Source organism: Camarhynchus parvulus, chromosome 5 (assembly GCF_901933205.1).
Source record: "Camarhynchus parvulus chromosome 5, STF_HiC, whole genome shotgun sequence".
NCBI lineage: Eukaryota > Metazoa > Chordata > Aves > Passeriformes > Thraupidae > Camarhynchus > Camarhynchus parvulus.
Window position 1 is genome coordinate 9243501 of NC_044575.1, and position 26929 is coordinate 9270429.

The window sequence follows — 26929 nt, forward strand, 5'->3', positions numbered from 1 at the left end:
CAGGAATAGATCAGTATGTGCCCTAACTAATGTGTGTCATCAACCAACTTCAGCAGCCCAGTTTTCTGTCTAAATTTTTCTGTCTGACTTTGCATTCCTTCCCCACCCACTGCAGGACAGGCCTTTGTGATCCACAGATTTAATTACCTTAGAGATCCATAGCACTGCTAATGAACATTTCTAAACAGTTATCTGGTATGATGCCTTTGTACCACAGAAAATGGAGTTGTGGCCCTGTACTGTGGCTGAGAGCATTAATGAGATGACTCACCTTATGTCTCAGGCAAGCCGGGGCAATCTGCTAGTTGTGAGTGTCCCCACTGTCCTTGTCCTTGCAGTCCTCCGGCTCGTCCCCTTCCCCAGACTGGGATTTTGCCACGTCCTGTTCAGGCACAACAGCCTTGTCAGAGCTGGCTTTCCTTGGAGGCAAAGGCTCGTGGTTTTCAGTGCCTTCAGCATCTTCACTTCCTTTCAGTGCAAGTGCCTGTCCCTCAAGAGCAGCGGTTTGGGTCACTTCTTCCCCTCCTTTGCTCACCAGCTGTCCTTGGTCTGCATCCAGTCTATCTTCTGCTGCTGTGTCAAGCTTTCCTCCGTGGCTGTTGGAACAGTTCTCAGAGGACTCCTGTTGTGAAGCTGGCTGCTTCTCCAACCCAGCTCCATCTTCATTCGCTCCCACGGACAGTGACAAGGTCTCCTCACTGCCAGGCCTGGTGCCTTGCAGAGTGTTCTGAAGGCTGCTCTGTGAAGCAGCACTGTCAGTGCTCTCCTTCTCCTGGGAGACGTCAGCAGTGCCAGGCTTCCCATTGGCATCTTCCCCAACACCTTCCTTGCTTGGCTTGGGCCCTGGCTCTGAGTCCCCAGTGCTGGCCACAGACACCTCTGTGCTGCAGCCCCTCACTCCCCTCTGCTCCTCCTTCTGGCCATTCTGGGCAGGCTGGACCTTCCCACTTCGCAGCCGCTGTGAGGAGGAGGCCCCGTGATCCTGGAGGCTTGGCTGCTTCCCCTTTTCCTCCAGCTCAGCTGTGCAGTTCTCTTCCACCCCCTCGTCACCTCTGCTCTTCCGCCTGTCCATACCAAGGCTCCTCTGAGAAACAAAGGACATATTAAGTTCAGCTTATTAAAATACCAGTATATTGTATTTCTTGTCTGTGATGGTTCTGAAAACCTGAGGAAAAAAGATGTTAAAGGATATAGGTGGAGAAGTGTTCAGGAACCAGAATAGGTGAGGTGGTTGTGCTGACAGAGGGTCAGGGTAAGCAGTGAATCTGCTGTCACACTGGGCCATGTGAGGAGTGTTAGTGGTGAGTACAGTTACCCAAAACCAGCTCTGTTCCAGCTCTGGAATAGATTAGCGATTCCTTGGTCCCTTGCCAACCTTTCTTACTGCTGAGATTATCCAATATTCCTGATAGTGCATGTGTTTAGAAAACTCAGCTGCCAGCCTGCAACTCAGGAACTCACCTGGCCATCAAGGTCATCCTTCACAAGAGACATGTCCTCGCCTTCTTTTGCATCCCATCTGTCAAGAAAAAGTAATCAGAATTTAGGCCTTGAAGTTCTTACAAAGCCAGTGTCCCTTGCCTGACACCCAGACAGGGATTCCTTCCAGGGCCATGTATTTCTTGTCTGAGCCCCTTGTCCAGGCCTACCCAGAGACACTCATTTGAGATCACTAAATCTTAATGAACTGGTTGTTGTAATTCTAATTGTAATGAACACATGAACTCCATTTGCCAGAACAGACAGGTGAGTCAGACTAAGAAGATAAGAGTTTGCTTGTGCTAATGCCTGCCACAGTCTGGGCCTGCTTGTCTGACAGTGCCCAAGTGTCCCAGGTCTCCACAACAGCAGATACAGAGGCAGATACTGAAGGCTAAAATTACTTTGAAGTAGCTTGGAAGTCAGAGAGACTATTTACAAGGGCCTGCAGTAACAGGACAAGGGCCAATGGCTTTCCACTGACACAGGGAAGTGTTAGGTGGGATATGCTTCCATGTGAGTGTGGGGAGGCCCTGGCACAGGTTGCCTCTTCATAACTAGGCAGGGAGTGAGGTGTGGACACGCACATCATGGCAGCGCTGCCAGCTCCTCACCTTCTGGCTCTGCCTGTCAGTCTGTCCTTCCCCTTGGCTCGGCTGCTCACAGCAGGCACTGCCTTCGGCCCAGGGTCGCTCACATTCACTCCATGATGTCCTCCACCTAGAAAACAGGTTGGAATGCCATGCAGAAGCAGGCAGAAGCAGCTGAGGGACCACTGAACAGGCCAACACCCTTGTAATCTTGGACAGGACCTCTGAGGTGGGAAGCCTTTGAAGCTGTGTGCATAATGCACATATATTTTCTAAAGTAATGAAGACAAATCAAGAATTTAGGGTGTTTCTTTTGTGGTTTTTTTAATTCCAAATTCCAATTCTAACTTTAAATCTTATTCCTTGGATACAGTCTTACTTGTGCTGTTCTTGTAAAACTTCTCCCCTGCACATAGCTACGAGAGCAGCCATGTGGTATGTTCCAAAAGGCTCTCCAAATCTGCAAGTGTCTGGAGAGAACACTCTCCCTGAGGGATATCAGAGGTGCTGGCATTTGGTGGGGTGACATAACACAATCCTGTGGTTTACTCACCTCTCCCATCCGCAGGAAAGGACCTGTGCTGGAATTTCCTTGCATTCCTTCCCCCTGCAAGGACACAACAAAGGAAGCACCAAAGTGAGTGAGGGTCTGTAATGGACAGGCAGAAAAAACCTGATGTTCAAATAGGGTGTCATGAGGGAAAGCTTTGTTTTGCCAGTCCAGGTCCTGAGAAACAGGAATCAGGATGGACTTATGCTCATAAAGAAGCCAGCATGTGCCACAGGGATCAGAGATGATGTGCTCTGGAATAGGACTGCCTCTTAAACGAGTGTGTGGGGAAAGGAGGCAGGGCTGCGCCTCCACACTGTGTTGTACCAGCTTACAGAAGCCACTGCTCTCCCTGGGAAGGTCCAAAGCTCTAGCACCCAGCTGCTCAAATCCCATCCCCCGAGCCCTCTGCCCAGCAGGAAGGGCTGAGCCCCCAGCTCAGAGGCGTTTGCCCAGGAAAGCAGAGCTTCACAGCTGACAGCCACGACAGCTGCTGTGGCACTCGGATGCGCACGATCAGCGTTCACTAGCGTCAGGACAGAGTCTAGGTGTCCCTTGCCAACCTTTCTTACTGCTGGGATTATCCAAGGCTGGCTCCCCATCCTTAACAAAGTCCTCTTCAAACCTGCAGGTTAAAAACAGGCATTGTCAGACCTGACCATCCTCCTCCAGTGTGCAAAGTGTGGGCAGGAGCCCTTGGCACGATGCAAGCTCCAGCCTTTGGCCCTTCTGCAGCTGCCCACAGGCAAACCTGTGCAGGTTTCTCAGCAGTAGCTGAAGCAGCACGTGCTGAGGCTGTGAGGTAGTTCTACCCCAAAGAAGAACCTCTAAAACCTTTACATCAGTACCCATATGTATATATTAAATGTTATGAACCTCCTATAGATGTAGGGTGTACTACACTCAGTAGATGTATAGATGTAGTTGTACTACACTCAAATGCAGCTTCCCAAGCTTACAAATACAATCTGAAGGAGCTTCAGGATTTGTCATCTCAAATCAGACCATTTGGTTGGCTTCTAGCCCTGTTTTATATTATGGCTTTTCTCTTAAAAATGGATTTTTGGAAAAACAGTAGGGCTCAGGGCTGTCTTGACATCAACACTCAGCAGCCACTTCAGTCAATTCACCCCTAATTATTGGGGTCTCAGCGACTGAAAATTGATGTGTTTGTTTCCATTCCTCAGCCAAAGGATTGTTCCACCTACCTGTCCCGTGCAAACTGTTCTATCACCAAACCTTTGTAACAGTCTCTAATTCCACACCCTACCAGAAGCTTTTCCTGCTACAGGTGCCAAGTCATCCTCCAAAGCTCTAGCTGGTGTGACCCAGCTGAACCAGCACAGTCAGAGGGACAGTGATTAAGGCAGAGATGTGTCCAGCCCCATTCCCAGCTGTCCCACATTGCTGTTCTCAGCATTGTCCCTGTATGACACAGGTGGCCTTTTGAAGTGACCCCCTTGCCCCGCAGTGCCTGAACAGGCTCAGTTTGTGAAGTGGGGAGGATTTAGGCATGTTGGGCTCTCCTGTGCTTGAAAAGGACAAAGAAGTGGGGGCAGTTAGAGAACCTGTGGACTAGCAATGCAAGTTTGTCCATCCAGGTTTCTGGAAGAGCACCTGTACCCTCCTGCCATTGGATTTGTCTGTGTGGAAATGGAGAGGATCCTCCAGATGCAGACTGAGCCTTGGTTCATGCTCCCCTCCCGCCTACAGTCCATATCCTGATTGGACCAAAGGCAGGCAGTCTTTGTCAGCACATGGTATCCCCCCTCAGGAGAGCTCATATTAGGAAGAAAACATGAGAATCACTCTGATACCAGATCCCACTAATGGGCATGGTCTGGGGAGGAAGAGGCAGCAGTGTGGATTTGGTCAGGCACATGACAGCATGGGATTTATAAGTATCTGCACAAGATCCCACCATTGGCTTTAGGCCTGCTGCAGGCAAAACACCTTAGGACAGGGAAGGACCTACATGTGCTCCGACTTCTCCACATCCCAAGCCCGTCGCCACTCGCCCTTGGCATTCTTGTGACGTGCCAGGCGCTCCAGGTCAATCTGGTCTCGCTCCCTCTTCCAGCGGATGTACTCCGAGCGCTCCCGGCCAGTCATGGGGAAACTCGGGTCTCCAGGGCTCTTCTGGACTGGCTTCCCACCATCCTAGTGCAGGGAAAAGAGCTTCTGGTTAAAAAACTGTCTGAAACAGCTGCATTCAGGGTACTTTGTACTGTCACCGCCACAAATACTCAGGAATATTTGAAAACAACTTTGGACAAGGTCAGCTCCTTTCTCTGAAGTGCTGTGTGCACACCAGGACTCTGCTTTACCCAAAGCCTAAATACACTGGGGCTTTTTGGCTCTACAGAAGGGAAAACTGAGGCAGAAACCTTTGCTATGGTTTACTTATGGCATAGAGTCAGTTCCTGGAGTGCTTGCAACATCTCTCAACAGGGCTTGAATGATGAGTCCCCCAACCTGAAGGCTTTGGGATACATAAGTCGAAGTTATGCCTGTGAAGTCCTTCAGAGTGAGAAGGCAGGGAAGGAAGCCAGCCTTGTGTGACCACCAGGCATCCATGGGAGCCCACAGTCACAGAGCTGCGGCCAACCCTGTGCTCAAGAGCAGCATTCCCAGAGCAAAGGGGCTCTTTACCTTCACTGCTGTCAGGCTCCTGGTTTATCACTCCTCATGACAGACTGGTTAAGGGCTGACACTGCTCAAAAATTTAAAGCTTAATGGAAAGACAATTCAGAGCTGATGGAGCATGTGGGGGGGAAGTAGCCCAGCTGTCAGGTTAATGGATGAGGTGGAAGCAGGAGCCGACAGGCTGTGGTGTGTTGTCAAGCAACAGTGTGTAGGGAATAGCTTAGTGCAGAGCTGAGTCCTGGGGTGCTAATTACCAGCAGACAATTCATCACCTCATAAGCGTGTCCTTCCATCCCAGCCACTCTCACACCTTCCCCAAAGAGGAATTAACTCCTCAGCCTTGCACTGCGGGTAAGAGAAGCAGCAGGAAGAAGGGACTGAAAGCCCTGTTACCAAGGTGACTCACCTGCGTGGGCCAGAGCTGGGGTGGCACCAGTTCTCTTCCATTCCTCAGCTGGCAGGAGCTGGGGACCTGACACCGTGTCCCCAAGGAGGGAGAGATGAGGGGGTCCTGCCAGGATGGACCCTGATGCATCCATAAAGCCAAAAGCAAGGGAAGGACTGAGGCTGATGCCTGTGCTGTCTTGTGGGGTGAGGCAGAAATGGCTGGGGACCTACAGAGCAGGAGGAGTTGGTCCCTCGCCTCAATTACAGTGTAGCTGTGGTTAGCTGGACCACAGGCTATCGTGCTCCCCCTTCCTGCTCTGGGGGGCTCAGCTGGAATTAGTGTCTAAGAGCCCATCTGTGTCCTCCTAATGAATCACACTGAGGTGGGGTTATTCTATTTGTGCTCCATTAATTAAAGCATCTGCAGGCTCGAGGGAGCCAGCATGTCTCCAGGCTTTGCATTAAACAGTCAGTGGGAAGGCCTGTGCTTTAATTTACCTCCATCCTACTCAGCTCCTGCTGAAGTGAGGAGCTCTAGCTAATACAGCCTGAGCTTTTCAATCCACAAGGAAATGGTTCTGGGAGAGGAAACAGCCAAAACTGTGCTGCCACAGAGGTGAGCATGTTACCCTTCCTAACATCCCTATGGCTGTGTGAAGGGCTTGAGCAGCCATGACAAGATGTGGAGGCAGGTCCTTGTCACCTTTCCAGTGCTGCTTGCTCCAGGTGTGTCAGCTGCTCAGCAAAGCTTTGTATGATGAGAGTGATGAACGGTGGGAGCCACATCAGAGCACAAAGCTGCTTCACAGAATTACAGGATGGTTTGGGTCTCAAGAGACCTCAAAGGTCATCTTCCTTTAGGATTATGTGGGAAGGCACATTCTACTGGTTTCCTCTTCCCAGACAAGGGTCCCCACAAAGGGACCTGGGTCCCACTCACCTTCCGGCTGTGGTCACTTTCTGGGCCTCTGTCACTGTCTGATCTCCTCTTCTCTGCTGTTCTCCGCTCTTCCCCCTGCAAGAGAACAGACACAGGAATTATTTCAGGATTAAGCAAGGATTCCTCACCGGGGAATCAGCGCCTGCACCTATGCTGACCAGGACATGTAAGAACTTCTCAGAAAAGATCAGTAAAACAGGAAGGATTTTTTCTGGAGCCCCAAATCAAACTGATGTAAAAAACCAAAAAAAAAAAGAAGTCAGAAAGCAATGGGTGCATGAGAAAAGCATTCCCAGACGTTGCTCCTTCTCCCAGGCTGGAAGCAGAGTGGTGTCCTACATGGTCGTTTCTTTCCAAGGCAGACCAAGTTTCAGGTATCTTTACAGATTTGGGCCATTTTAGAATTCCCTTGTACAAGAGCTGGATAGCTACAAACAGCAGCTATCTGGTGCAGCTACGACCCAGCATGGTCACACTTGGAGTGTTTTCAGTCCCTGGCAAACATAGCATCCTTCTACCACGGTCCATCCCTGCTCCCATGGGGTTTACCCATGCTGCCACCAGACTGGCAGGCTCTGCTCTGGTGTTGATATTCCCCAGCCTGGCAGGAGGTGACAATCAGCCTCTGTTTCTTAGTGAGCTACAGGCACCAAACACGGGCCAAGCCAGGGGTTCTCTGTCCCCACACATGATGAATAATTGAAACAGAGCCATGCAGAGGCCAGGGTGAGCTTGCAGTGGGTCTTAACAAAACAGTCTGCAGAGCATAAAGATCTTTTAGGAAAGGCTTCCTGCCTGGTTGGACAGCTACAGGGCTGGGGCTGTGTGGGGCTGAGCTTGTCCTGCTGCCATTTTGCAGTGCCAAGCAGAACTGAAACACAAAGAGGAACGTGGCAGCACGAACTGCCAGCTCAGCCCTTCCAGAAAGCAGCAGCATGGTGAGGTCCAGCCCAGGCTGGAAACAGAACTTTTATTCCATGCATTCACCAGACACAGCTTCAGTTTTACAGGGAAACTTGGGATATCAGTCTTGATACCTGCAGCTCTGCCCAATCTCCTAAGGCAACAAATGCTGCTGCAGCTTGTTCTCATGTATCCCATGGAATCATGCAGGGAATGAGCTGGGGACATATTTTTGGGGGATTGCCCACACATGCTAAGTCTGAGGCAGGTGGGAAGTGTGGCCATACAGTTCATGGACTGTCACTGCACTTGGTGCATGACAGCTTCACTGGTCTGACTCGTAGCTCCAGTACAGATGGAGGTTTGTTCAAACAGATCCTTGGAAATAACAAGGAAAATTTTAGCTATATTGTCCGGGGACTTCTCTGCAAAAATTTAGGAAAAAGGCAGAGGGGTCTGTGCTCAGAGAAGCTGCCCCTCACCACATCCTGCCTGTTGCAAAAGGGGATATGGTGAAAGATGACACTGGGGATTTATTTCAAAATGTTGCTGTGAAAACTTATATAACCAAAAATGCTCCCACTAGACTCAAAATCACCTGCTCAGGCAGCCCTGTTTGAAGAACCCTGTAGTGAGAGATTGAATGACTCTCTGCAGTCCCAAACTGAGCATTTACTGAGAGATTAAACAGCAGAAATCTGGAAATTTTGCTCTCCCAGAGCCCTACATCCCAGTGGCTGTCTCATTTGGAATGGTCACTCATCAGTGCCCACCACAAACCTGGCTCACAGAGACACTGCACAACCCTTCATCCTTTTACACCCTCACTGCAAGCCAGCTGCATTTTGCCTTAGTCTGCTTCTATTTTTGCCTCTCAGGGGGCACTGTGGAAAATAGAGAAGACCACAAGAATGTAGTTCTTTTGTACCAGGACAGCAGGTCTGAGCTGTGTAGAGAACAGTCAGCTTGGCTCTTGCACTGGCTCAGGAGCAGAATTCCTGTTGTCCTGCTGTCCCAGAACTGCTCCTCCTGTTACCACACACCCAGACCAAGAGGGAGCAAAACATGTTTTTCTTTTCCTTCTCTGCTCTGCCCCCAAAATTAAGAAAAATGACATGGACATTATCATTCCTAGTGTAACTGTTCCTGCAGAGTAGGAGAAGGACACAAAAGCTTGAAGCAGTCAAGGAAGATTATGATTGTTTATCCTGAGGTTCCTGCCAAGATTTCTCAGTTTCTCAGTCCAGAATGGCCCAGGGTGGGGCCCAAGGTGGGGCAGAGCCTGCTCCAAACCAGCCCTGGGATCCCAAATGCCTTCTGCCACTGGGTCTTCCTGACTCCCTGGCACACATATTCCCAGCTAATGTCACTGTGCAGTGGTGACAGTACTGATGCCATTATCCAGCCAAGCACTGGTTTGTACTAACAGTTCTCCAGAAGCTTTGACAGGCTTCCACATCTCTGGGCTAGTTCAATGCCTTCTTTTTTTAAAGTAAGGACAATCAGATGAGTTAAACAAACCTTTTGGTACCCACCTCTCCAGGCACGTGTCAGCACCACAACTGGCATTTCTTCTTGAAGAAATGAGGAGATTTTTGTAGGAGCTTAAAGCCGTTTTTCTAGTGCTCAGATTCCCCACTGGGCAGGATTTTTGAAACTAGTACATGAGAGGATTTTTTTATAACTCTTTTGAAAAATCTGCCTCCTTAATTGTGCTGCCTGAAGGGAGCTAAAGACTTTTCAGCCACCCTCTCTGCCTATTTTCCCCTCCCATCTGCAATGTAAAAGCAAGTGTTTCTCCTGCCACAGGTTTGGTTCCTCTCCTCTGCAAGCACCAAGTCCAACTCCTCTGTGTTAGTCCCTGAAAGCAGCTTTTGTGTCTCTTGATTACAGTCATTTCTGATACACCATCCTGGGAAACTCTCTTAATAAAGGGACAATTTAAAAGCCCTGAAGCTCTATCAACTGCCCATTTAAAAGATGATTTGTAACCTGTTAATTAACCATTGTGCTCCACTGGTCCTGGGCTGCTGGCTCCCAGCTCTAATGTACTAATGAGCCTGAAACACTGCCAAAGCATGGAGTGGCTTTTTAGGGCTAAAAATGAAGGATTTTCTCCAGCCCTACATGCAGGAGAGCCCTGAGGCAGGTTTAGGGGCAGCCAGGCAGAGATGGGTCCCAGATGTGGCACTTCCAAGCCAGCAGCAGCGCTGGAGGTCATGAAGCTGCAGCAGTAGAGTGATGGACTCTGCAAGGAGACAGGATAATTTGGTCCCTTCAGCCCTGTGGGCTAACGGAGAGTGAAAGAGTCTTTCTGCTTATGGAACTGGAGCTGTCTCAGAAAAGGAGATCATGAAAGCATTTTTTTTCCCTTGCATTTCCTTTGGTAGCTTCTATCTCAGCTCTGCTGCAGTCTGGGACAGACAGCGTGGGGTTAGCCAGAAGCACCATGGGCAGCAAGAATGGGAGCAGTTTTCCTCTTTGGGGATTTTTTGTTTTGTTTTGTTTTGTTTTGTTTTGTTAGTTTGGGCTTTTTTTCTTTATTGAATTTTATCAAGAATAAAAATAGAGAAAATGTGTGGTAATGAGGACACCCATCAAATACTTTAATTGGATAAATATGACACATGCACAGAGGAGGAAGCAAATTTGACAGGGGGCAGGCTACTGGAGGGAGAGTGCTGGATGTGACTCTTTCTCCTAGGCCTTTGTGGAAACCCCTAAAGAGCAGGGAACCAGCTGGGGCACAAGGTAAAAAGGCCCAAAGGATGAACCATGCTGGGGTTAATGAGGGACTGAAAGTTAATCCTTGAATCAGGGGTCCCAGCTCAGGTCCTAACACACAGCTACCCAGCCAACGCCACTGACACCCCACCAGGCTCCCCAGCAGCTGATCTATTTGGGGATGGAAATTAACTTTCTCTTTTAACAACTGATTAAAGGATAGAAAAGAAAAAGTGGCAAGAAAATGGTGGTTTCCATGGCAGAAGATTAGCAGGAGTGTGCCACTGGAACATGTGCTGCTCAACATGCTCATAAATGGTCTGGAAAAGGAGCTGAAGAGAGGGATGACAGTTTGCTGATGATACTAAATCATCCAGGGCAAAGAATGTAATTTGCCCGGAAAGAGCTGCAAAAGATCTCTTGACATTGAATGCCTGCATCATAAAATTACAGCTGAAATTCAATATCAGTAATAGAAAATAACTCACACAGAGAAAAATGTCCCTTCTTGTATACACACACAGAGTAATGAGTCCTGAGCTATGATTAACAGTCAGGAATGAAATTTTGGTGTTACTGTGACTAGTTCTCTAAAAATGTTAGCTCAATTATTTAGGGAAAAAAAAAGCAAAGAAAATGCAAACTTGTTGGGAGAAGAATAGAGAACAAACCAGAACATTGTTATGTCATTGAGTACATCCTGGAGAGCCCGCAGCTGGAATACCATGTGCAGTTATGGTCTGCTTGTACTGAAAGAATATGGTAAAAATAACAAAGCACAAATGGGAACAATGAGAATGATCAGAAATAAAGAACAGTCCTCAGCAGACAAGTCTAAATAGGGACAATCTCTTAAGTTACGTGAGATAGCTGAAGGGAGACGTGAAACAGGTCAATAAAATCATTTGTGCTTTGGGAAGTGACCTGGGAATGATCTATTCACTACTTCCCCTGATGCAGGAACAGCAAATGGAGCTGTCAGGGAACAAGGCTGAACAAGTCTGGGATTCCAAGCTTCCATGATTCTATGGCTTTAGCCAGTGCAGCCTTAGGCCCACCTTCATATGCTCTGAATCCAGATGCTCTGAGGCCAGTATAAGCAAGGCATTGCCAAAACCACATACATGGATGCTCAGCCTCAAATTTCATATTCCATAATAAAACCAGATAAGAGATGACCTTCCAGGGCAGTCCATACACTTAAGAGATCACAGGATCTAAAGGCAAGATCCAGGCACTCCTCCTGCTTTCTCCTAGTACAGCCCCAGCCTTGATGACCTCAGAGACAAGTGTTTAAACAGGCCCAGCAGAGAGCAGAAGAAGACACTTGCCTGACACATTACAGAAGTACATTTGACAAGCTTAAGGGCAGAAACAGCACAGTCAGGTCAATCCCATTACATCCAGGAACGTTGGTGATGATGTCTGTCATGGGGACTTCTGGGGTTACCAGTGGCTCAATCAGGCAGCTCACTTGAGCTTTATGGCATTCAAAACACAGCTTGGCAGCCACAAGAAAGGAGCACCTGAACTCCTGGAGCCTAGGTAAGCCCTGGGAAGGAGGAGAAGCTGAAGATGAGCACGGGTAGTAGCAGCAAATGGTTGGCACTATTCCAGAGAGGGGCTGCAGATGTCTCCCAGCATTCCTGGGTGGTTGGTAGCTACACCAAGTGTGTTTTCCTACACAGTCTCTGACCCTGTTTGCTGCAGGCATTCTTTCTTATCTGTGAAAGCTTCCAAAGAGGAAAATAGCACATGCCTCTGTATGTGTAAAGAAAAAGGTATTTGTAAAGAAGTATTTGAAATATGTTTCAAAGATAAACAAAGTTCAGCCAGCTCATTCAGCAGGTGATGACCAGGCACAGCAGGATGTGGTTCAGAGGCAGATATAGCCCAGCTCTGTTCACATGCAGTGAGTCAGGAGGACACTGCTCCTGTCCCAGTCTGCTGTGTGGCTTCAAAGAAAAGCTGGTAAGAGGCAAGGTGAGATTCATGCCCCATATCTGGCAGTGCTTTCATCAATCCTTCCAAAGCAGCATCTGTTGATGAACTCAGTGTGTTTAGGAGGCTTCTAGCCTTTAGCTAGGATCACGGGGGAGGGAAAAGATCGTGACTTTCTTCTTTCACAGGGATGGAAGGCAGAGATATGGAGATAAGCTGCACTATTAACGTAGAGTGTCTCCCAACATCCTGTGGCTAGGCTCTCCTCATGCCAGCAGAAGTGGATGCCATGGATAGGTTACAGGCCAGTCACTAGCACTGTACTTACCTTTTCCTTGTTGTCCATGGTGATAGCAATCTGCATCCTCCTTCCCCGTCGGAAAGCCACCAAATGGTCCATCTCCTCCTCGCTCAGGTCCGGCACTCGGCCCGGGCCAGGGAAGCTCTCGGCGCGTTTCTCGCTGACGATCCTCTTGCCCTGGAAGGCACAGGCTCAGTTAAGGACACCCCCATTAGCCCTCCTAGGAGAGTGGCCATCCCAAACTGCAAAGGGTTTTGGGCCAGCAGAACAGAAACTGAGCAGAACAGTCAGACCCTTGGCTCATAAAGCTGCCACCCCACTGTAAGGGGTCTGCGATATTACAGAGGTGTGTTTAGCTGAGCACAACACCAGCATGGTGGGATTTACCCTGCTCGGATAATCTGCAGCATGAACACTGAAGGATGGTTTTATTTTAAGCTCGTGTCTGTGTCTTAGAAACAAATGTGAGGTTGTCCCCTCCCCATACAACATGTTCCAATAAAATGCAAGGCTACCTTAGAGCGTAAGCCTAGAAGGTGGAGGAGAAGGGGAACAGTGAGGTTCCTTCTCTCCAACCTTGTCCACATAGCAGTTACTCCCCTGAAGTGTATTAGCATTTGATAATTCATCGTTTCATAGTCATTGTGTATTTGTATTTCTGGAATTATTTATTCAGCAGTGGAATACTTAAGAAACCTGATATATAAGCTCCTTGAGCAAGGGCAGTTTACCCCTCTCAGATATTATTTACAGCTGTCTGTATTAGTGTCATGACTTCACTACATGGATTTACATCTGTTTCTTATTTTGTTAATGATCTTTGTTGCTGGCTGATGTCCTGCCAGTGCCCTCAGCCATCAATTCCACAAAATGAGCACATCTTTTGTACAAAAAGATACTCATACTTTTTCTCATTTAAAAGTATCATCTTTCGGGCCTGTCATGTGCCTTTTTATTTTTGCCTTACAAGGAAATGAGAGACTTAATAAGTCATATCCAACGTTATCTCTGATCTTTTTCTTTTCTCTTAATCCATATGAAGTCTGCTCAACTTCACCAAGGATGAAGGAACCTCAGCAGCTTCCCTCTCTAAAGGATGCTGCATTTTACTCTGTTTTCCACCCTGGGCTTTCACATTTACTGGAGTCTTGATTTAAAAGGTACTCAAAATCTCCAAGGAAACTTTAGTGAAACTTGGGAACTCTTTGTTGCTACGAAATTGTTTTTAAAAACAAAAAGCACACCCAGACCTCTGATTTGTAGGGAAGACTTGCAATCAGGGCCTTTGCCATGACATGTGATACCAAGAAGCCTCACATTAACCTCATTTTCCCTCGGCTCTGCCAGGAGTGCAGATGTTAGTGAGGAGAGAGCCTTCCCGTTCACAGCCTCCATCAGCATGACCTTTTTTACAGCTTCTCAGTCATCGGGCTTCCTAGCACATGATAAATGTTTTAGGAGACACTGGAGTATTTCCAGCAGCAGAACCTCAGTCTCTCGTTTATTCATCTTTCACATTTGTGTGATTTTGCTGTTTCAGCAGAGATAGTTCTTGAGTCAGCCTGATGCAGGGGAGAGGAGTGGTCTGGCTCTGCCTGTCCTGTCAGCCCCAGAGGAACAGACATGGTGGGAACCTTGTTACATATTCCCTTGGGGATTTCTAGCTCTGCTTTTGGGTTCAGTAATTCTAGGCTGTACTGCTGAGGTGAGAGCCTGAACTGGAGACTGGCCTGGCTCTGCCCTACCCAGAACACTTGTATGAGGTGTTTGGCATTCTAGTTAACATAATTTTTTTATTAAGAAAGTAAGCCCAGAGATGGTTTAGAAGGCAACAGCAAGCTATTAATCCACAAGTTGTACATCAAGCATTTATTCATCTTAAGTCAACAGCTGTTCCCTAGAGCTCTTCAATGTTTAGGTGTTGATGGCTCATTCTTTAGACATGTAAAAGGGTCAGAGATACCTCTTACCAGGGAGGTCTGGTACTGGGAGGATATTTGAAGGTGACTTCATCACTTGCTGTCTGAGAAAGTCCCTCATGAAACCCAACACAAAGAACCTTGTGCCCAAACACCTCGAGCACAACAGAAGCCTCAAAGAACATCACTGGATTACAGGAAGGTGACACCATCCCTGGGCTACTGGATGTTAAAAGGCATGGTGTGAAGGCTGGTGTGTTGGCAAAGCCTTTAACCCGGCATTTATTGAGCAGATGGCAAGGAAGACTCAGAGGAAATATAGGAAACAGCTATTTAACATAGATGTGGCAGCTAGACACATCCAGGCTGGGAGACCACCAGATTTTCTGTGTAATACCCTTTGCTCTCCCTCCCTTTACCACTACTTCCCCTCCTTTCTTCCCTCCCTCCCTCCATCCCCATTTTGCTTCTGGCTAAGCTGCCTCGCCTGAAGGCACATTCTGCTCAATGTGTCTGCTGACATGTGTCTTCTTTCCTTGTTTCCTATTTTAACAGTCTGGGTGATCTCCCAGCCTGCTTGTCCCACATTGGGAAATCCTGGTCCTTGGTGCCCCAGCTCCCAGAGTGAGAGATGTCATATGAGGAGAGCACCCATGCAGAGCCAACAGGGACAGAGAGCGGGTCTACAGCCACAGCGCCTGGCAGAGCCAACTCCTCCCCTCCACAGGGCTTGTCCTGGGTCATTCCCTGCTTGACGGAGATCTGGGACTCTGGCACCAGCTCTTTAGCTTAGTCAGAACTACACCACTCCCCATACAGAGTCACTGTAAGGTGAGATGTGCCCATCTCATGCCTGAGGCATGCCCCAGATTGCAGAGGCAGTGTTAAAAATACTCATCCGAGGTGTGCCAGGAAAAAGAACAGGGGAACAAAGGAAACCCCCAGACTTATGTCCATTTTGTGAAACTTTCCAGCCGGCTTTCCTTTGGGGCATCTTGCTTGACTATGATTTAGGTTATTGATGATTGGATGTGAGTGGTTTTCTGCACAGCCGAGGATCTCTGGTGCTGGGGCTTTGCAGTGGTCACAGGAAGGATAGTGGTGCCTCATTCAGTCACACCAGTGTCACCAAGAAAGCCCCTCTTTCCAGGCACAGCAATACAGTTTAACACCAGAGTGGCCCAGGAGGGCAATAAGGTGACTGATCCCTTAGAAAGGGAACTGGTTCTACCTGGCTGGGTGGAGGGTGTTGCTGAAGGGCCTAGCAAGGCCTGAGGGCTGATTCCTGGGAATCAGATATAGAGAGGGAAGCATGTGGTAGCTCTGAGGTTGTGCTGAAGAACTGCGAAATGAGAGGAAACAAGCAGCAAGGGAACCGTTCCCTTTGGACGTGACACGCTGGACAGAAAGCTCAAGTGAGAGGCAGAACAGAAGCTCCTTTGTAAGTCAAGAGGCTGCAATGTAAGAGCAATCCTCTTCCCTACTCACCTTTGCTTTGTTGTCCATGGTAACAGCCAGCTGCATCCTCTTCCCCATCCTGAATGTGAACATATGATCTGCTTCCTCCTCCTCTTCCTCACTGCCAATGCCAAACCCAGGGCTTGTAGGACAGGGGTTTCCCCTTTTCTCACTCACCACCCTTTTGTCCTGGAAAATGAACCACTTCTATTAGCAAATCCAGACCCTTGACTCAGGGATGTGATTCCCTTCCCCAAACACACCTGCACACAAGCGGGAAGGCAGCTACAGAACAGCCCTTGCCCCCAGGAAGTTCTCTGTGCCCGGCACACTGCTGTGACATTCCTGGGGAACAAGGGGCTTGTTGTCTGCTCAGCAGCAAAACCCACAAAGACAGCAGGGCTGAAAAATCCTTTGCACTTACAAATCTGACATTTCAGACTAAAATGCCAGAGTTATGGGAAAGAAATGCCATCCTCATCTCTTTCTGCAGCACACTGAGTTAGCTCGGGAAAGCCTAATTCCTGCTGAAGGTGGCCTTGGAAGCCAAGTGGATGGCTGAGGGTGGTGCTCACCATCGAGAGGGCTGGGCTATCTTGTCCATAGTGTTCAGTCTGGGTAATTGCATCTTTCAGGTCCTGTGTGAGAGAAAAATGTGTGCAGCAGCGCACCCCGAGAGAGGTGAGGGCCGTGGCCAGGTGGGAGGGGAGCAATGCACTGGCCTGGATCCAACAACCCGGAGTGCTGAAAGCAGGGTGGGCTGGCTCAGCAGGCTCTGCATGAGCTCTGGCAGAGAAGTTCACCAAGGGGTTAAGGCAGGACTGGCTTCCCAAGCCCCATGCTGCCAGGATGGGTGGACAGAGCTTATCAGATTTGATCCAATTAGGAAGGAAACCTGGGACTCACAGTCTCTGGCCCAGGGCCACTTGCTTTGCTCACTCCCAAAGCCTAAGGAGACCATAAGTTTTCCCAGCCTATGGCATTCTCAGAGGCACTCCTGATGCCTCCAGTGACACACACACATACACCTGATATACTGTGCCTACATATTTGCAGTGATGCTGACACCTGGGACCTGTTGATGGCCAAGTGTGCCTGTTCACACACCGAGTCATCTGCCAGTTATCTCTTTGTGCATGGGTAGAGGTGCCTGGGCATGGCTGGAAACGTATGTGCAGCACCTAAAATCACTCTGATCACACATCTCTGCAGAATTCACACACACTTTTCAGGGCTTAGGATGTATTTCCTGGGCTCAAAGAACTTTGTTGTGGATGGTCTCTCTCAGAAATGCCACTCTGCAGCAGCAGGACTGGAGTGAGAGCTGGCCCGTGGTGAAGGAGAGGCACCACTTACGTTGTGAGCTTTGGTGATGGTAATAGTGAGTCCATCCTGCTTGGGCCTCCTGGAGGTAACAGCCATTCCCTCCTGTTCCGCTCGCTTTTTGTCCTCTTCTATTTCCTGAAACACAGATACCCCTTATCACAAGCCTGTACCTGGATGTTGTTCATTTTCCTGTTTAATTCTGCTAAATGGACCCACCTCCACCTCTAAGAGGGAGTGGACCAACTTGTGTCCCAGTTATGGGATGCAGACAGAGGAAGGTGGCAGTGGGCGAGGAGATGCTGCAGCAGTGAGGCAAGTGTCAGTGTCTGTTCTCTGAAGCAACTCAAGAATTGTAGTTAAAGGCTAAGGTAAAGCCTAAGCTAAAGGCAGAGCTCTACCCACCTGCTCTGAGTGTTTCTAATACAAATATGCTATCTATGTAACACAGTCATTCTGACTGTGCTGACAATCTTCTTTACACTGTGAGTTGAGGACCCCAGATCAGAACTGGGGAAGGTAAGGACTTGCAGACTCACCTGGTATCTTCGTATCAGTGCTTCGTTTTTTTTCCGCAAAGCCAAGATTTTCTTATCAAGTTCAACATCTTTCTGCTCTTTCTTCCTTAACACAGCATCATCCACAGCAGCATCCTGGAAACACAAGGAGCAAAGCTCTTCTCAGTCATTTTACCAACAGGATGAAACCTGCTCCTTCTGTCTGGTTAGGGTGGGAAGTGAAAGAGTCTTTCCCATCACTTCTCCCTGACTTTTCCTGACAGAATTCACCTTTCCTTTTCTTACAATTTTTGTTCAGCAATGAGGTAGTTTGAGCAAAGCGCTGCTGCCCCACTTTGATGGCTGTCAGTGGGCTCCAGAGTTAACACCCTGCTTATCTGCATGCAGTACATGACCCTCACCTTCACGTGTTCTCAGGCATGGAGGAGGCGTGCTGAGTGTCAGACATCGGTGAGGGAAAGGCAGCAGAACCTGCTCATGACACAGACCGCAGCTCCTGCACCAGCCCATCTCCACTGGCGTCCCTCGTGAGGGGTATCTGATCCTACAGCCCCTGCCAAGGGCTGCTTCACCAGGACACAGGGACACGGGCACACATCTGTGTCCCGGTGGGACAACAAGAACATTTAAACTGCCTCCACACATTCTTCTGCTGGACAATGGGATTTTGTCAAGATCTGTGGGAAACAAATGGCTTTTCCATTGCCATTCATCATCGGATATGCGACAGGTGAGCAGATTGCCTTTGTGGGTGGATACAGTTCCATGGGCATTTTGCAAGGCTGATTAAAGCCAAATTCGGTGTTTACCTGAACAGAAGCTGTTCTGGGAGCACTAAATTGGCAGGTTCACTGTTTACTGAGCTCTGGGGTGTTGGCTGCTAAGGGTGGGATCAAAGTGGTGCATGCCCTCAAACACACCCCTTTCATCTTCAGATTCTTTTGAAGGAGAACTGGCAGAGCTGCCGGCTTGAGAAAAAATTTAAAATTCCTGCAGAGGTTTTATTCATGCTCTTCTCTTTTTAAAGCAAAAAATGGAAAAGGCCTGTCAGGCTGTCCTCCCTCTGCCCATTTGTCAGCATTTTGTCTACACTGCAAGACGGCTGGTATCGGGGGGAGGGAATCCTTCCATTTCCAGCTGGAAACAAGTCACTGGAAGGAAAGTTTGCTGGTGTTCAGCACTTCTCCTTCCCTTTATTAACGAAGCCATTATGGTGTTTCTCTGTGCACAACCTGTTTCAGCAAATGCTGGGAAGCTGTGGGCGGGAGGGGTCGCTCACCCGCACACCCGGGCCCCGCGGCGGAAGCGCTGGGCAGCGTGTGGAGCCCACGCTCAGCTCCCAGGGGCTCACCCATTGTACACTTCAGCCCAGTCAGCGTTTGCTCGTCAGCTGCCGCTCCCAGCCAGCCGATAACAGGGGGCCGGGCCCTGTCCTCCCTTTCTGGAACGAACCCGTTGCCCCAGCCCGTGCTAGAGCTGATGCTCAGGATGGAAGGTGGCTCCACCGTGCCCTCCCCAGAGTAAAGCTCTTCCGGGGAGCCAAGGTGCCCGTATGTCACCGCGACAGAGAGTTATAAATGGCTTTGGCAGAACAAACGTGCGATGGCTTTGAATCAGCAATCAGCTGAACCCAAAGCCTCCCCAAGAGCAAGGCATAGCCACGGAACGAGAGGCCTCATTCTACTGCAAATTAAAATGTCACAAAAGGAGAAAATTGAAAGCTATCGGCTTTAGGCTTCAGTTAAATGACGACATCCCGTTGTGTCACAGCCCCTCTCCTAAGTGGCACACACACTGGCTACGCAGCTCCTTGGGGGCTGGAGGGACACCTCGCTCCAGACTGTCTCTGCGTGAAGTGTTTTCCCACACGCTTCTACGATCGCCTGCTTCTACAGCGAGACCTCAGAGACAGCAGGGTTGGGAAAGTGTGAATGGCGGGGGGTGGGGAGGGAGAGGGGACAGGAGCGGCCCGTACTAACGTTCTTCTGCGTAAGCAAATGTATCCGCTCTTTTTAAGAAATATCCTCTTCCTTGACAGCTGCAGCTGAAGCCCTCACCAGCACAGGCACCATCCAGCACTGCCTGCGTTTCTGTTTGTTATCTGCCTGCCGAGAGGCACCTTGTTCTGAGCCAGCCGCCACAACCTGCCCCGGCAAGGGATGTAAACCCCAGCACCCAAAATGCGCTCCCCCCAGCACCCCTCCCGCGGTGCGGTGAGGCTTGTTTGCTCCCCGTGCCTGCTGGCAGCCAGGCGAGGCAAGAAAACAAAGCGACAGCCGCCGAAAGGCCACCCTGAAGGAAGCGAGTGCAAGTCCTTGCGTGGCCTTTTGGGGTGAGGGACCCCAGCGCCCCCGCCCCTCCCAGGCCCCGCGCAGGCAGCACTCACAGCTCGGTGCATGTTGGACATCGGCGGCGGAGCCCGGCGGATTCCAGAGCAGAGCTAAAATAGGAGAGCCATCAGACGGCCTTTCTCAGCACTGGTTGCACAGCATACAAGATCATGTTTTGATTACAAAAGCCTTGTCTGGGCTCCCAGCCAAGAGCACTGGCTGCCTAATATACCAAGCACAGACAGGGTTTGGAGTGCCTGTGTCCTCCTCTCCAATCTCACTCTCTTTTTAAAAGAAACACTCCCCCTTTTCCCCCCTCCTGACTCCTTTTAACTTCCTGATGCCACAAACCCTCGTTCAAAGTGGGAAAAGCCGGCTGAACAATGACGGATGGATCAGGCAAACAGCTTGGCTTCGCTGCGTGGCCATTCACGGGGTCGTGTTGTTTGTTATGCATGGCTGGCTCCACGCCTGGTGGGGCCGGGAAATATCTGGGGTCCTGCATGTCTTGTGAGTGTGAGTGTGAGTGTGCGCATGAGCCTGCATGGGAAAACGTGGGTCAGATTTGCCTTTTTCTCTTTAATTTCAGTATTCTCTGGGAATGATTTCCCCACTGTTAAAGTGGGCCTTTCTTTCAGGAAGGAACAGAAGAGTGCTGTGGGGTGGGCATCACCAGCTGGCAGCAGGACTAGCAGGAAGCACACAGCCAAAGCAGAGGAACTCCTGTAAGTCCCTATCTGAAAGCTGCCAAAACAACCCTCAGGAGAGTCACAAGTAGCAACAGGGCTTTGGGAGAACAGCATTCAGCTGCTGCATCTTGAGTCACCACATGAACCCTTACCTCACCATAGGATATCCTGGGCTGGAAGGAACCCACAGGATCATCCAGCCCAACTCCTGCCTCTGCCCAGACACCACAACAATCCCACCCTGTGTTTGAGAGCATTGTTCAAACCCTCCTTGAGCTCTGGCGGCTTTGGGGCTGTGCTCACTCCCCGGGGAGCCTGGTCAGTGCCTGACCACCCTCTGGGAGAAAGAACCTTTTCCTGATATCCAGCCTAACCCTCCCATTACACAGCTCCAGCTGTTCCCTTGGCTCCTGCTCCTGGTCACAGAGATCAGAGATCAGAGATGCCCCCCCACTGCCCCTTTGTGAGGAAGCTGCAGACCCCAATGAGTCTCCTCCAGGCTGAACAAACCTCAGCCATGTGTCCTGACCATGTGCTACATTCTCCCTCAGCACAGACTGGCTGCCCTCTCCCTCCATCCTGAGGGACACAGATCAAGTGTGAGACAAACAGGAGATGGAAGTACACCAGGGAATGTTTTGTTGCCCAAGGATTGATGCACAGCCCCCCCTTAATGTGGGCCCTTCTATGTTCATATGTTAAAAAAACCAAGCTGGTCCACTGCTGCCCACTGTCCACTCTAAGACCTTTAAGCAGTTAAACTCCTCACAAAATCCAAGAAAACTGACCTGAAACCTGCAGTAGTTGAAGGGAAATCTGCCAAAGACTTTGCAGAACTCAGAATCTGGTCCCTTCTTTGCACATGACTTGGACATCATGGCTAAGGCACTAAGGAGCTGGAAGCACAGCTTAGTAAAAGCTCTTGGAGGGACAGACTGACCTATATTAATTAGTAGGTACTCAATGATGAAGGGAAATTGAAACCATTTCCAAGGTAGTGCTTCTGGATTCAGGCTTGATGAAGGAAATGAAGACTCAGCTGTGGGCAGAAAATCGGGAAAAAGAGCTTTGCTGGAGCCCAAGTGTCTGTCAAGACATTTGTAGTGGACACAGCTGTGCAGGAGATGCAGAGTCATGTGGAGCTTTACCTTGACCTGGGAATGGAGGGGAGCTGTGGGGATGGCACTGCCTTGGTTTTCCAAGCTGGCACACTTTCTTTTGAGGGCAGAGTGATATCCCATTTAGCTGGGCTGGAGGCCACAGGGACAAGGTCACCCAGGACTGGGTTGAGTCAGGGAGTCAGTGTTCATGGAAACACTGAAGCCCTCACCAGCACAGGCACCATCCAGCACTGCCTGCGTTTCTGTTTGTTATCTGCCTCCCGAGAGGCACCTTGTCCTGACCAGCCATCACAACCTGCCCTGACGAGGGATGTAAACCCCAGCACCAAAAATGTGCCCCCCCAGCGCCCCTCCTGCAGTGCAGTATGGCTCATTTGCTCCCTGTGACTGCTGGCAGCCAGGAAAGGGAAGAAAACAAAGTGACAGCTGAAAGGTCACCCTGAAGGAAGCAAGTGCAAGTCCTTGTGTGGTCTTTTGGGGTGAGGGACTCCAGTGCATTATCCTATGCATTATCTTCTTTGTGTGGTGGTCGTGTCTCTTGCCTCAAGGACACTGCACACTATGTTGATGCTGAGGTTCAGGTTAAAACAGAAACATTACCCCAAACTCCAAGCCTGGGTTCTATGTACAGTGCTGGGTGAACACCACATGCAGCTGGGTCTATTGTGCTGCCCATGTCATGCTCAAATTATCACGGCTTAAGCCAACTGCTCACAAGGAGTTTCTCCAGACTTCCCCAGACCTCACAGCCATGGCATCCTATGTCCCTGCCATTCCTGGCCATGTGACCAAGCTCTTCCAGCAATGAGCAGTGCCATGAACAGGGGTGAAGATCCCTAAAATACCTTTGCCTTTGCTCATGTCGCTGGAGAGCTGCATTTCCCTCCAGGGCAGTCTCAGCTGCTCCTGACCTCAATACAAAGAGCTGACATGTCTCAGCTGTCCTTTACCATGTCTGAGTAGTACAAATGACAGGCACCTACTTCTGCATCATCATCTGAGATCAATGGGAATCCTCAGTGAACACTGCAGACACAGAAACCCATGGGCAAAAGGGCCCAGTCAAGGAAGCAGCTTCTGCAGCTGCAGCTGCAGCACTGGGGCAAAGCAGGCTGGTTTGGGGACCTGCCGGTGCCCTTGGGACAGTCAGAGGAGAAAACAGAACCCCATGAATGTGCCAAGATTTATAGGATTATGAATATGCATGTACATTTAATTATTCCCAGCACTGTGGCCAGAAAGGGCTGCAGTAACACCACAGCTGTCCCCAGTAAAAAGCCATCAAAACCCATGATTTTCTCTAAAGTGCAGTGTCAATCCCAAAACTGGCACTGCCTTCCAATGAGGTCTGTGACCTACGTCAAGCTAGGGGCAATCCTTCTGGACCATCATCCAGGTACCAGGGATTCCAATACCCAGAGGTTTGCTTTTGGGAAGGAGAGGAGCCAGAGAAGGTTCCTATCCTCCTGCTCTAGTGAGCGGGGTGTGCTGGATGCATGACATTTTGGGAGTCCTGCAGGACTTCAGGACACGCTGAATCCTGTTCACACCAACACTCCCACCTGGGTGGCTGCAGGACACCAATCCTACTCTCTCCAGCCATTGGTGGCAGCGCTTCCCACGTGCAGCAGCTTGACAGAGTACTTCAGACAGCAAGTGTATCCTGAATCCATGTGCAACAGGAAGGACATCTGGAGAAACCAGCCTCATTACTCACTCAGCAATTTGTACACCACACCTAGAGTTAATCTTTTTATTCTTTAAAATCCCAGAAGACCTGCTGGGATGGTCTAATTCTGGGCTCTCTTGTGCTCTGGCTGGTGCCATTTCTGAAACTGCTCAGCACAGTGGGCGCATGAAGTGTACCCAGGTTGGCTCTGTGGTTTCTGCTTCATGGATCTGTCAGCTCTTGCTAAACTCAGGCTGCCCCTGAAGGAGCAGTCCCTGGGGCGGACAGCAGCTTCCTTCAGGAAAGCCTGGAAGCTAGAGGAACCAAGAGGATATAAAGGGGTCTTTTCTGCATTGCCTTGCTGTGGCTGCGTTGCACCGGGGCTCAGCTGACTGTCCTTGAGCACAGCCTCCAGCTGCCTACTTGGAGCCCTCACTCTCCACTCGGGCCAAAGTTTGCTGGAGATTTTTCTGGGGCCAAGGAAGGAAAGTAGGGCAATGACCTCTCCATTTTGTGCTTGTGACAGTGAAATAGTCCCTTTCTCTAATTGTGTGCTGCAAGGCCTTTCAGTTTTGGCACAAAGAACCATCCCTGACAGGAGTCTGCCATCTCCCTGCTCCAGGACAGCACTCAGCATCTGGCACAAATTTTGCCCCATATTTTATCGGTAAGACTCTTGTCTCTCTGCCTTACACAAAGACTGAAGGAAAGAATCTGACTCTTCAAAAAATGCAAACTTGCCTGCCCTGAGAAGCATTCGTGGCATCCCTTCATCAGCCCTTCCACCAGCAGGAACTGCTTCAGCTTGAAATTCTCTCTCCTTTTCCTTCTGCACTCCGTGAGACTCCTCCAGAGCCACTCAGTCCCATGCTGCCACTTTTCCCAAGTGCACTTCACCCAGCCTTATCCTGGCTCCTCTCCATTTTTTGCATGACCGCTATCGAGTCAACAGATGGCACTAGGGAACTGCTGGGAGGATCTGGGAGGCAGCTGCCAAAAGCCCACTGAAGGAGCTGAAGTCTGGATGCTGTGGGAAGCTGTTTCTATATTTTGTGTCAGGACTGCAGATTAAGGCACAGGGCCGAGTCTCAAGGCACAGCTGTGTACAGCGATGTGCTGCCCGAGGCTCCTGAGCTGAACTAGCAATCCTTCTCCAGGCCTTGGATAGAGGGAGGGATGGGAACACAGTGTATCAAAGAAGAGCTCCGGGAGGCCTGGAGGCATACTTCCTACCAAACACACAATAAGGCAATTCCTCTTGCCTCCCTTGCCTCCCCCAGCTCTGGTCCTTCAAGCAGCTGCACTGCAGGATTAAAAAAGGGTTGAGGTGTTTCCTCCAGCCAGGAGAAAGGTCAGCATATTCCCTAGACTGGGAAGAGGGACCAGGCAGGAACCTTAAATGGGCTTTAGCTGGAGAGACTCATGGGAATCAAAGAGCTGCTGAGACATTTGTTTTGAAATGGATCAAAATTAAAACTATCAAAGACAGTTAAAGGATGTAATGGCAGCTTGGTCCTGCTTAAAACATTAAGGATCATAGCTGCCTGTTGGTACTTCCACAGGGATACCAATCATGGCACAGCACAGAAACATCTCAGGATGTGCAGAGCAGCCCTCTTCCCATTTGGAACAAGACATGCCCTCTTTTCCCCTTCCCTGTGCATCATTGCAGCCTGCAAGGTCCTGCCTCAAGTCCTGTGGGTGAGTTCTGTGCATACCTGTGTTTAATGCCACCTTGAAAAACCCATGATCTTGTCAGCTCTCCCAATATTTTCTGCTCCTGAAAACTTGTCATTCCAGTATAAGACCTTTGAAGTGGTCATAGGCTGAGCAAATGAAAAATTAATCTGTCCACTTAAGTTTTTCTCACTTGCAGACACTCTCAGCAGGGACAAATACAGGGTTGCTGACCTTGTTCACTACCCAGCCTTCAGATGTAGGACATAGGACCCAGCCTTGGGAGGGTGTGAGGATGTGGAAAGTAGCCGGGACAGCCAGTCAGGCAGGTTTTTTCATCTTTTATGGAAATGTAGTCCTTGGGGAAAGCATGGAACGCTGCAGACAGCAACTTGTTTGCCCTGTCATCAGCAGGGGCCCAGGGAGGTTCCCCATTCCAGCCCGTGGCTTCAGCCCAGATCTAGGAGGACACGGACAGCCCAGTGGCCTGGGCTCAAAAGCTGCAAATGAGCAGCCAGGAGCCAGCTTGCTCTTGACGTGGTCACATGCCCTTTGTGAACTCCAAAAAGTCACCATTATTACACATATGGCTGCTTTGAATGATAGTGACCCACTTTGAGACCGATGCAAGAAGAAAAAAGTGGCAAATTCGGTGCCTCTCATCCCAGCCAAACTCCATTAAAACCTAACAAACCATCTCATTTCCCTTTGCCAGCAGAACTCAAAAGCAAGCTCCAGAGACCAACCTTGGCTCCAGGGTTTGAGCTGGACTGAAGAATCTCCGTGGGCTCCAGCGGTGCCACTTCACAGGGATGCTGCATGGATTCTGACTGGGCTCAGCAGGAAGACTGGCTCTGCTTGTGCAGAGGGTCAAGGTGTGCAGCTGATTGGGAGCACAAACACAGGAAGGAACAGCCTGCACAAGGCTCAGAGGCACCTGGGAAGGGAGGAGATGAAAAGGGGAGTCAAGGTGGCAATTAAATATTAAAGGACTGGTTCAACAATAATTAGTACTTGGGTGAAGGGAAGGGGTGGAGGTACCTGGAAAATAGAATAGATCTTTCCAATAATGTTAGAGTGAATATAAAAGCAAATCTTTACTTGAAAGCTTGCAAGTACACTATATGGCAGAAATCATACGTGGTATAGTAATTCTACAATTTTTATAAGGTTAATCAATTAGTATACTTATCATATACTGTCCACTTAAAAGGTTAGTTGATTAGGTAATAATTCCTGGGGTGTCCACTGGAAGCAGTCCAGAGCTTTCTTTTGCCCCACTTTTATTATGTCTGGCCCAGATTCTGGTTGGAAAACAGAACATCCTTGTAGTTTGTTCTCTTCTTGAAATAAGACTACACAATATTTAGGTTTATAAAGTTATCCTATTGTTCCTAAATGTAGGGAAGAAAGAGAGGAAAACTACTAGAAGCTACAGCCATGCTTTAGCAATCTACAAAGCTACAAATATATTACAAATATAAAAAGCTAAAAATCTTAGGTATCACATGAAGCACTTGCAGACTTGCTGGGCTGTGCTTGGCTGCCGAGCACTTCACTCAAGTGGCAGAAAACTTTTGAAAGTGCAAATAATCCCTGCTCCAACAGGATGGAAATCATAATTCAAGAGGGTGATACCTTTCTCTGGGCAACCATTTTGGGTCCCTGAGTGAGATCCTGAACCAGGTGATTCTCCTTTGGGAATGTGTATATTTTGTTGGCCCTTCTGACTTGATCTCTGCAGAAAAGGCTGAGGGGTTGCCC

The 26929-nt window shown here is 49.3% G+C and overlaps 1 protein-coding gene across 1 annotated transcript; it reads right to left on the reverse strand.

The window, feature by feature from the left end:
* Nucleotides 1–239: 239 nt before the first annotated feature.
* On the reverse strand, nt 240–20186 carry CCDC9B (coiled-coil domain containing 9B). The gene is made up of 12 exons (XM_030949690.1): nt 20066–20186; nt 17701–17814; nt 17195–17299; nt 15869–16027; nt 12489–12638; nt 6593–6667; nt 4595–4779; nt 3183–3244; nt 2623–2676; nt 2094–2199; nt 1462–1519; nt 240–1084 (listed from the first exon to the last, which is right to left on the reverse strand). Exons 1-12 carry the CDS (start codon nt 20084–20086, stop codon nt 302–304), a joined length of 1872 nt encoding a protein of 623 aa, XP_030805550.1. The 5' UTR covers nt 20087–20186; the 3' UTR covers nt 240–301.
* Nucleotides 20187–26929: the final 6743 nt, after the last annotated feature.